Source organism: Oncorhynchus clarkii, chromosome 26 (assembly GCF_045791955.1).
Source record: "Oncorhynchus clarkii lewisi isolate Uvic-CL-2024 chromosome 26, UVic_Ocla_1.0, whole genome shotgun sequence".
In the NCBI taxonomy this organism is placed as follows: Eukaryota; Metazoa; Chordata; class Actinopteri; order Salmoniformes; family Salmonidae; genus Oncorhynchus; species Oncorhynchus clarkii.
The window spans coordinates 39,654,678-39,666,056 of NC_092172.1; the positions used below are offsets into that span (position 1 = coordinate 39,654,678).

The following is an 11,379-nucleotide window of genomic DNA, read 5'->3' on the forward strand; positions in this document are numbered from 1 at the left end:
ATGGAGGCAGCAGTGTACCAGGCCAGCTGTGATTTACAACCTGATAGCATTTTTTGGGGACTATATTAATCATGCATTGAACTATATCCATTTATTCTGACAACAATGCCTTACTGTACGTCATGGATGTTCTTGTCAAATATAACCTATTTTTAAAACCTCTGACAAGTTGGTTTTGTAGCATAAACTGGGAATAATATATGTTTTACTGATATGATTGTCTGTTTCATATCTGCAAAGTAGTTAAAACGCTGTCAGTTCCACGTCAAGGACAATCAAATGAAGTCAACGTGAAGGAGTATATTTGAATAATAATATAAATATGGTTATACAGGTGGTGAGTTAATGGAATCCTCAACCATAAATCTGGTGCTCGTCTCCAAATTAACATAAATTACAAATGGAAAGTACTTTAAGACTTTTCTCAAAGTTGTTGGTTGTTGTGACGTTTGTTTGTGTTGCATCATTAACAGGTTTGGAAGAATAGAAGAGTAGAACTCCATGGCACTGAGTGGTTGAAGAGTCCCCACAATGTGGCCCGGTAAAGGGTAGGATCCCCAAGCAATTCTTCTACATCTACTTCTACTACTACTACTACTACTACTTCTACTACTTCTACTACTTCTACTTCTTCTACTACTACTGCTACTACTTCTACTACTTCTTCTTCTTCTACTACTTCTACTGCTACTACTACTACTACTACTGCTACTACTTCTACTACTTCTTCTTCTTCTACTACTTCTACTACTACTACTGCTACTACTACTGCTACAGGGCTCTACGCTGACCTTTTTCTTTTTACAAGGAGCACGTGTGCATCTAAATTGAAAAATGTAGCAGCACACAAAGAAATTTAAGAGCACAATAAAGAATATTTGACGTAACAAGCTATTTTCTTTGTAGTAACGGTGCAAGAATGACGGTCATGAATCTGCGCTCAGTGTATTCTCCACGGCACTTAGGGGCTGCGGTACAGTGAAGCAATCACAAGCGTTAAGATTTCCCTTCACTGGAACTAAGGGGCATAGCCTGAACCATGAAAAACAGCCCCATACCATTATTCCTCCACCAAACTTGACAGTTGACACTATGCATTGGGGCAGGTAGCGTTCTCCTGGCATCCGCCAAACCCAGATTTGTCTGTCGGACTTCCAGATGGTGAAGTGTGATTCATCACTCCAGAGAACGTGTTTCCACTGCTCCAGAGTCCAATGGCGGCGAGCTTTACACTACACCAGCCGACGCTTGTGTATGGCTGCTTGGCCATGGAAACCAATTTCATGAAGCTCGCGACAAAACAGTTATTGTGCTGACGTTGCTTCCAGAGGCAGTTTGGAACTCGGTAGGGAGTGTTGCAACTGAGGACAGACGATCTTTACACTACGCGCTTCAGCACTTGCCGGTCCCATTTTGTGAACTTGTATTGCCTACCACTTTGCCACTGAGCCGTTGTTGCTCCTAGACGTTTCCACTTCACAATAACAGCACTTACAGTTGACCAGGGCAGCTCTAGCAGGGCAGACATTTTACGAACTGACTTGTTGGAAAGGTGGCATCCTATGACGGTGCCACGTTGAAATTCACTAAGCTCCTCTGTAAGGCCATTTTATTGCCACTGTTTGTCTATGGAGATTGCATGGCGGTGTGCTCAACTTTCTACACCCTTCTGCAACGAGTGTGGCTGAAATAGCCAATTCCGCTAATTTGAAGTGGTGTCCACATACTTTCGTATATATATAGTGTATCTCGATGAGGTAAAGTAATGTCACAGAAGCGTCATTGTAAAAACATTAGGCACACACATGGGTTACTGCCGTACACACACATGGGTTACTGCCGTACACACACATGGGTTACTGCCGTACATACCGGCACACACATGGGTTACTGCCGTACACACACATGGGTTACTGCCGTACATACACATGGGTTACTGCCGTACACACACATGGGTTACTGCCGTACACACACATGGGTTACTGCCGCACACACACATGGGTTACTGCCGCACACACACATGGGTTACTGCCGTACACACACATGGGTTACTGCCGTACACACACATAGGTTACTGCTGTACATACCGGCACACACATGGGTTACTGCCGTACACACACATGGGTTACTGCCGTACACACACATGGGTTACTGCCGTACACACACATGGGTTACTGCTGTACATACCGGCAAACACATGGGTTACTGCCGTACACACACATGGGTTACTGCCGTACACACACATGGGTTACTGCCGTACACACACATGGGTTACTGCCGTACACACACACGGGTTACTGCCGTACACACACACGGGTTACTGCCGTACACACACATGGGTTACTGCCGCACACACACATGGGTTACTGCCGTACACACACATGGGTTACTGCCGCACACACACATGGGTTACTGCCTTACACACCGCCACACCTCCACATTCACTAGAAAGCTGCCAACAATAAAGTGTAACAGGTTATCCGAGCGTCGTCCTGGAAAATAGCACTTCTTTGTTATTGTAAAGCCATTTGGGTTTTCAAGCCCCATCTCATCGTTGATCACTTACTCTGACATTCTGTCTAAAGTCTCTCTGAGTTAGACATAACTAAGTAGGCAAACAGTCACGGAATAAGTCCCACTCACACACAGCCAGGTTTGGAGTGTAAGAGTCGCCAGGATACACCACCAAGACATCAGTCAACATGCCAAGGGCCCAGATAACAAAGTTCCACTTGCAACGAACGTTCAGTTGTAAAGATCCAGTATCCTCTTGGCTTACTGAAGTTGGACGTACAGACGCCCTCTTTACACCATGGACGTCTTCAATACGTTTTAGAAACCGTGTCTTTGATATTTACTGTCCACTCCTGGGGTTCACGAATGGCCAGAGAGATTGGGGCATGATATTAAGGCCGGGAACATACCAGTATCGCAATAAAGCAGACCAAAGTCTTTCAGTCCTTTAAACACCTGCTGTATGTAAAATATTGTGAGCGATAGATATAAAATAAATACATGTGACTCTGGATGACATAATGATGTTTTGTTTCCAACATCAGGACTGTTTTCCTAACGAAGTTAAAAGCGCTTGGTGTTTTGTTTCTTTGCCACGATATTAACGAGTATAGAGATACTGGTATCATCCTGGCCCTACATGATACCCTTGACCGCTATAACTTCTCTGTGATCTCCTGTGTTTACGGGGTCACATCTGTCCCTGAGCCTGGGCTCTCCTCTCCTCTAGGCAGCGACACACCCACATGGACACCACCTCCGCATTGCCATCGTCGTAGAGCAGGATGAAGGCATGGTCCTGCAGACAGAGAAGGTAGAGAGATAGAGAGAGATTAATAGTGTCTCAGGTATGGATCCAGTGATTAGAGTATACTGTACATAGGTCACGACCAATGGAACAGCCAATCTCTCAGAACATCTGGAAAAATTACCACATTGGTCAATAAAAACACTGAACTAAAAAATAATCTATTTATTTTCCTCTTAGAAAGGAGATCAGTTCCGATCTCCTTTAGGATTTTTGATTAAATTATTTTCCAGGACAGTCAGAATTGACGAGCAGGAGCGTCCACCAGAGCTGTTCCCAGAGAATTGAATGTTAATTTCTCTACCATAAGCCGCCTCCAAAATCATTTTTGAAAATTTGGCAGTACGTCCTGCCAAATTGGCGTTGTGTCGACGAGAGGATTGCTGATGTCAACGTTGTGAACAGTGCCCCATGGTGGGGTTATGGTATGGGGTAGGCATAAGCTACGGACAACGAACACAATTGCATTTTATTGATAACAATTTGAATGCACAGAGATACCGTGACGAGATCCTGAAGCCCATTGCCGTGCCATTAATCTGCCGCCATCACCTCATGTTTCAGCATGATAATGCATGACTCCATTCGCAAGGAACTGTACACAATACCCGGAAGCTGAAAATGACCCAGTTCTTCCATGGCCTGCATACTCACCAGATGTGACACCCATTGAGCTGGTTCGGGATGGATTGATGTGTATGAGAGTGTGTTCCAGTTCCCACCAATATCCAGCAACTTCGCACAGCCATTGAAGAGAAGTGGGACAACAGTCCACAGGCCACAACCAACAGCCTGATCAACTCTATGTGAAGGAGATGTGTCACGCTGCATGAGGCAAATGGTGGTCACACCAGATACCGACTGGTTTTCTGATCCACGCCCCTAACTTTTTAAGTTATCTGTGATGAACAGATGTATTCCCAGTCATGTGAAATCCATAGATGAGGGACTAATGAATTTATTTGAATTGACTGATTTCCTTCTATGAACTGTAACTCAGTAAAAATTTTGAAATTGTTGCGTTTATATTTTTGGTCAGTATACATACTTAATAACAAGGAGTGGCTGGAGTCTTTGACCATTTTTATGGCCTTCCTCTGACACCACCAGGTATACAGGTCCTGGATGGCAGGGAGCTCGATCGCAGTGATGTACTGGGCCGTACACATTACCCTCTGTAGTGCCTTGCGGTCAGATGCCAAGCAGATTTTTAAAAATATTTGTAAAAATATTTTTTTAACCTTTATTTAACTAGGCAAGTCAGTTAAGAACAAATTCTTATTTTCAATGACGGCCTAGGAACAGTGGGTTAACCTGACAAGGTACAAATCTGTCGTTCTGCCCTGAACAGGCAGTTAACCCACTGTTCCTAGGCCGTCATTGAAAATAAGAATTTGTTCTTAACTGACTTGCCTAGTTAAATAAAGGTAAAATAAAAATAAAAACTGCCTGTTCAGGGGCAGAACGACAGATTTGTACCTTGTCAGATCGGGGGTTTGAACTTGCAACCTTCCGGTTACTAGTCCAACGCTCTAACCACTAGGCTACCCTGCCGCCCCAGATGCCATACCAAGCGGTGATGCAGCCAGTCAAGATGCTCTCAATGGTGCAGCTGTAGAACTTTTGAGGATCTGAGGGCCCATGCCAAACATTTCAGCCTCCTGAGGGGGAAGAGGCATTGTTGTACCCTCTTCATGACTGTTGGTGTGTGTGGACCATGATCCTTAGCGATGTGGACACACCCCTGCAGCCCCGTCGATGTGGATGGGGGCGTGCTCGGCCCTCCATTTCCTGTAGTCCACAATCAGCTCCTTTGTCTTGCTGACGTTGAGGGAGAGGTTGTTGTCCTGGCAGCACACTGCCAGGGGTCTGACCTCCTCCCTATAGGCTGTCTCATCGTTGTCGTCGATCAGGCCTACCACCGTCGTTCCATTTGAAAACTTAACGATGAAGTTGGGACTCGTGAGAGGCCTTACATTCATGGGTGAACAGGGAGTACAGGAGGGGACTAAGCACGCACCCCTGAGGGGCCAACGTGTTGAGGTTCAGGGTGGCACTATGGTGTCACCAGAGAGACACATTCAGTCAGGACAATAACTGCTACACCAAGACTCCAGCACAAGGCTTCCCATAATCAATCAACCAATGCTCAAACCATACAAACACCAAATGCCTATAATCCTACCCATATAGAGTCCAACTAGCACTGTGGAGATGGTGACAGAGGTCACATGACGTGTGACACATCAGTGACAAGAGCACCATGCACTGATACAACCTCATCTGGAGAGCCTTGTGTCAGTGATGACCTCCGCCGGTTCATACAGGGGTCAAGGGTGAAAGTGGTGGGGGTTGTCACGGAGACGGGCCAACGGTGACTGACCGCTACATTTATTTGGTGTGTCGAGTAGAGGGACAATTAGATAAACGACCAAAGCCATCGCTCTTTAAATGGACTTGTCACCCCTGGTTTCCCTGACACAGGACCTTCACTAACAGGCACTAACAAACACAGCACAGTGTTAATAAGAGTCCAATCTGGCCGAGAACAGGGGATATAAGGGACCTTGTGTGGGGGACAATGAATTTAGCCAAATAAAAAAATGAATGAAGGATAGATTACAGAAGGTAACATTGGAACAAGGACTTGATGGTGTTGAGGTGTAATATACAGTAATGTAAGTGTAGTTTGTATAAATACTATATTTCAATATGTTTGGATTCTGTCAGATATTTTACGTTTAAAAGGCAATGTTCTGCAACCTTATCCCAAGTTAGACCCTTAAGACCCGTAAGGACATAACTGGCAGTCCAGTCCAGACGGGGCCGGTCCAGTCCAGACGGGGCCGGTCCAGTCCAGACGGGGCCGGTCCAGTCCAGACGGGGCCGGTCCAGTCCAGACAGGGCCGGTCCAGTCCTGTGGCCAGTGAGTCTGAGGGACTAGGAGAGCCCCATCAATCCTGGTGTCCTTCTAATGGGCAGCTGGGGCTAAGATAGACTGAGGTTAATTACTCTCATATCAGTGTGTGTGAGAGAGAGAGAGAGCTGGAGTGGATGCTCTTGGATGCCCCAATGTTCTGGGTACCCATCTCATCAATCATTGCTGTGCCTGTACAGAGAGAGAGAGGGGGAGATGGAGGGAGTAAAGGGAGGGAGAGATGGGGTCCAGAGTAATGTCTTTAATATCCAGCTCCTGCTCTCTGCTCTCGACCCGAACAGACTGGCCACGTCTGATGGAATCTGACCTGAATGAAGGGGAGGGGCTTGGCTTCTGCCTTTTTAATACCTCATAGACAGATACACACAGACGTACGCACACACACCCAGTTTAAAGACAGACATGGAGAAAACCCACTAACTCGGACAAAGTTATTATTGGAATCCCAGTTGAGATGGTGTCATAATTCGGGCTAAAATTAACACACGCACGCCATGTTTTTTCAAGGCCAGCCAAATCTCCACAATGCGTGGACAATAAAGCTTTTATAAATGTTACGCACGCACGCGCACACACACACACACACACACATACACATCAGGGCCACGCGATCCGCCATTAATTAAAACACCTGCCACCAGAATTAAGCCGAAAACCAGGAGGACGTTATTAAGAGTCAAATGGAATAAATACTCTTTAGTTAGGTCATTTCAGGTGCTACAGCTTTACCTTTCCAACGAGCCGCGTGGAGGATAGAGGGAGAAAAAACTCATTTAAAAAGTACCACTACATTAATCACAGTCTCAGAGCATCAAAGTGGGATAATCACCTGAATGGTGAACGTTCAAATAAAACGGCCACAAATCCCCGGGGAAATTCTACCGTACTCTTTAATTGTTTGGAGTTCTTTGATAGGCTTTTTAATCGAAGATTAATTTATGCAATTTTAAATAACTTCTACATATGATTAATAAGCTCGGAAAATTAACCGGAGTCGGAAGCAATTATAACAAGTGGCTGGTCATCACCTCATTACGCGTTGTTGGAGGAACGCGACGCAGTGGAGGAGTGTGAGTGTGAGAAGCCATGTGTGTGTGTGTGTGTGTGTGTGAGAGAGGGGTGGGGAGGAAGAGACAGAGAGAAAGGTTGAAAAGGTCAGAAGAGTAACTAGGTCTTTGCAGATTTGCATGCTAATCTCCAGCTCCCACAAGGAAACTGACTGGCAGACAAGGGAGGTGTGTGTGTGTGTGTGTATATGACGAGGGCTCCTTGAGGTGGCATTTTACTCCAGTACTTCCACTAAGTGTGTGTGTAGGTGTGTGAGAGATGGATTCTATATGAGATGATCCGTTACTCCAGTACATCAGCTTAAAAGAGGGATACGTTACATAGGCCAAACGGCATCCGTAGAGATGGCTAAATACCATATCTACCTAGAGCCTGCGCTGCAAGGGAGCTGGCTGGCTACACTAACTTGTACCCTTGTAGTTAATCAACACTGACTTTCTTATCATGATGAGGAAAATGAGACTCAGGGAATATTCTCTGGGCAGCAGTATGATGAGTTAACAAGCCTGGAATAGTTTAAATTCTATGACAGAGAGAGTAAAAACAGCTGCCATTAGGCTTTTATGAATTAGAATTATGAATAAGAAGTTAGCATTATATAAAAGATGTTTGCATGGCTATGTTCAACTGGTAAACACAGACCACTCCCCCAAATCCAGAATTGTCTAAATTCTCCTATTTCACTTTGTGATGTCTTCCTGAGTTAGAAGCCTTACTATGTTGAGTGTGAGGCCCTAGGGGTCAAATGTGATAAGAACGGCCCTGGTGTTAAAGTGTCGACAACAGAAATGTCTGAGACGCTGAGAAAATCTTCCATCTTGCTAATGTGTAAACAAGTGGAGGAGATTGGAGTCCTTTTAAAATCCTGTCACTCTCACGGGTCCCAGTGGTGAATGCTGCGTGAAGGATGGGACTTTAAATCTCAGTTCTCTCTCTCTCTTCTGGGGCACCACAGGACTGCTGAACCCTTCCACCTCTTTACACCCTTAACAGCCCGTGCCGCACCTTTCATCCTCCCCAAACACACACTCAGATTACTTCACTCAACAGTCATTTTTACATGGGGGTTTCTGCAGGGTTTTTGGCAAGTGGAGGCGGTCAGGGTCCTTGATGGAGTTGGGGACTGTCTAAGACTCGACACACACAACACACACACGCACGGCCCCTTTTGTCACAGACCAGGGGGCTCATCTGGCACCTCTGGGTAGGGGAGTTTGAAGGGGGCGGGGGGAGGGAGTTAAGGGGCCGGGGGGGGGGCTGCGTTAGGGACAAAGGTGCTAAAAGGCTCGTTGACAATGAGGGCCCTCCGGTGGGGAATAGAGGAGGAGAAGAGATGTCAATCAAGTCACAATCAGAGACAAGGGGATGGTGGGAGGGAGTGGATCAGACACACACACCTCAGAATGGAAAGGGTGAGTACAGAGGCCCCTTACAGCGTTACAACAGCTCTTTACAAAAACGAGAGGGAGAGAGAGACACACACAGAGAGAGAGAGACACACAGAGAGAGAGAGAGAGAGACACACACAGAGAGGGAGAGAGAGACACACAAAGAGAGAGAGAGAGACACACACACAGAGAGAGTGAGACACACACACACAGAGGGAGAGAGAGACACACAAAGAGAGAGAGAGAGAGACACAGAGAGAGAGAGACACACAAAGAGAGAAAGAGAGAGACAGGCATTCATTGCAGGGAGGAAGGAAATATGTATTTCAGAAGTATTCCTACCAGGTCAGACGGCACTAGACTAGAGCATGGTGGAGCCCTGGTCATTTCCTGGGAGCCAGCCAATGGAAAGTCCTCAGTGTCTGGGCCAGTATGTCATCGTATTATGAACACCTTGATAGGATATCATGAGGTAATGTCCTCCTAATGAAAGATGCATCAGTGGAAGGAGAACACACTGGCACTTTCCTGACAGACACAGCTGTTGTGATGCAAGTTGAGAAGACATTTTTTCCAAAGAGAGAGAGACACAGACACACACACACACCATTCTGATTTCAGCTCACACTTTACTGGTTGACAGACCCTCTGCCCTGATGTTGACCTGATGACAACAGAGGAACAATGTTGAATCGTCTATTTAACAGGTTCTTTCTCTTTCAGAAATGTTATGTCTCCCAGTTCTGTGTTGACCAGTTAGCTCAGTTTAGCTATGAAACATATCAGCTGTGGTTACCTGGACTTAAAGTCAGTGTAAGCCGTTATTACGACTTGTTATAACACGAAGGCCGGTTTCCCAGACTAGATCAGACTAAAAAGCACTTTAAATGGAGAAACTCTACCAGAATGCTTTTTATTCCCGGACTGTTTTATTAATCTCTGTCCAGGAAAACGGCAACAAGTCTCCCTTCCTTTCTCTCCTCCCTTCCTTTCTCTCCTCCCTTCCTACCTCTCTCCTCCCATCCCACCTCTCTCCTCCCTTCCTACCTCTCTCCTCCCTTCCCACCTCTCTCCTCCCTTCCCACCTCTCTCCTCCCTTCCCACCTCTCCTCCCTTCCCACCTCTCTCCTCCCTTCCCACCTCTCTCCTCCCTTCCCACCTCTCTCCTCCCTTCCCACCTCTCTCTCCCTCCCTTCCTACCTCTCTCCTCCCTTCCTCTCTCTCTCCTCCCTTCCTCTCTCTCTCCTCCCTTCCTCTCTCTCTCATCCCTTCCTCTCTCTCTCCTCCCTTCCTCTCTCTCCCCTCCCTTCCCACCTCTCTCCTCCCTTCCTACCTCTCTCCTCCCTCCCTTCCTACCTCTCTCCTCCCTCCCTTCCTACCTCTCTCCTCCCTCCCTTCCTACCTCTCTCCTCCCTTCCTACCTCTCTCCTATCCCTCTCCTCCCTTCCTACCTCTCTCTCTCTCTCCTCCCTTTCTCTCTCTCTCCTCCCTTCCTCTCTCTCTCCTCCCTTCCTCTCTCTCCTCTCTCTGTTTTGCGTCCCTCTCCCCTCAGGCCCTTCATTTCCGTTCTCCGTGATGAGGCACAAGATGAGGTCACGGCCGCGTGCCTCTGTGGCGAGGGTCTAATTGTCTCACGCACCCCCCCCCCCCCCCCCCCACCACCATGTACATATTAACAGTCTATATACACATTCCATCTGTATGTTAATGCAGCTTGCCACAGCTGGAATCCCCAGTACAAAGTGCCGTCGTTCACTAATAGTTATTATCTTCACGGCCTTATTCCTCCAGGAGAGCCGGTGGAAGACACGGCAAATTGTGTCTCTTTACGATTATGCCTCCGTGGGCTCGCTCATCAGCTTGGCATGGATGGTGGATGAGGATGGGACGCGGCTCCCTCTGATTATTGATATGGCTTTTATTGACGTCATTCCCGCTGTGGGGTTTTATGGTATGAGCATTAGTGGCTGTTAGTGATGCTGGTGTCCTGGGATATGTACAGTCTGTTTGGTTATTGTCTGACAGTCTGTCTGACTGTCTGTGACTATGGGATGTCCTACTAACTAACTAACTAACTAACTGATAGACCTAAACTAAGCAGAGATCAATGCATTCTCTGAGGGAGAGAGAGAGAGGGGGGAGAGAAAGGGAGAGAGAGAGACAGAAAGAGAGAGGGGGAGAGAAAGGGAGGGGGAGAGAGACAGAAAGAGAGAGGGGGAGAGAAAGGGAGGGGGAGAGAGACAAAGAGAGGAGATAGAGAGAGAGATACAGAGACAGACAGAGACAGAGACCGAGACCGAGAGAGACCGAGACTGAGAGAGACCGAGACTGAGAGAGACAGAGACCGAGAGAGACAGAGACCGAGAGAGACAGAGACCGAGAGAGAGAGAGAAAGAGAGCGAGAGAGAGACAGACAGACAGAGACACAGAGAGACAGACAGAGACAGACAGAGAACCAACGACTGATCACTCCAATCCACAAAAGTGGAGACAAATTTGACCCCAATAACTACCGTGGGATATGCGTCAACAGTAACCTTGGGAAAATCCTCTGTATTTTCATTAACAGCAGACTCGTACATTTCCTCAATGAAAACAATGCACTGAGCAAATGTCAAATTGTCTTTTTACCAAATTACCATACAACATGTATTCACCCTGCA

At 46.7% G+C, this 11,379-nt stretch overlaps 1 protein-coding gene across 1 annotated transcript in view; it reads right to left on the reverse strand.

Moving 5' to 3' along the window:
• Positions 1–2,957: 2,957 nt before the first annotated feature.
• The window catches only part of LOC139384674 (dual specificity mitogen-activated protein kinase kinase 5-like), a 145,175-nt gene continuing 136,753 nt past the window's right edge, over positions 2,958–11,379 (reverse strand). Inside the window, exon 22 of the mRNA XM_071129496.1 lies at positions 2,958–3,313. Coding sequence (XP_070985597.1) covers positions 3,206–3,313 — 108 coding nt within the window. The 3' untranslated portion in view covers positions 2,958–3,205. The remainder of the gene's footprint in view (positions 3,314–11,379) is intronic.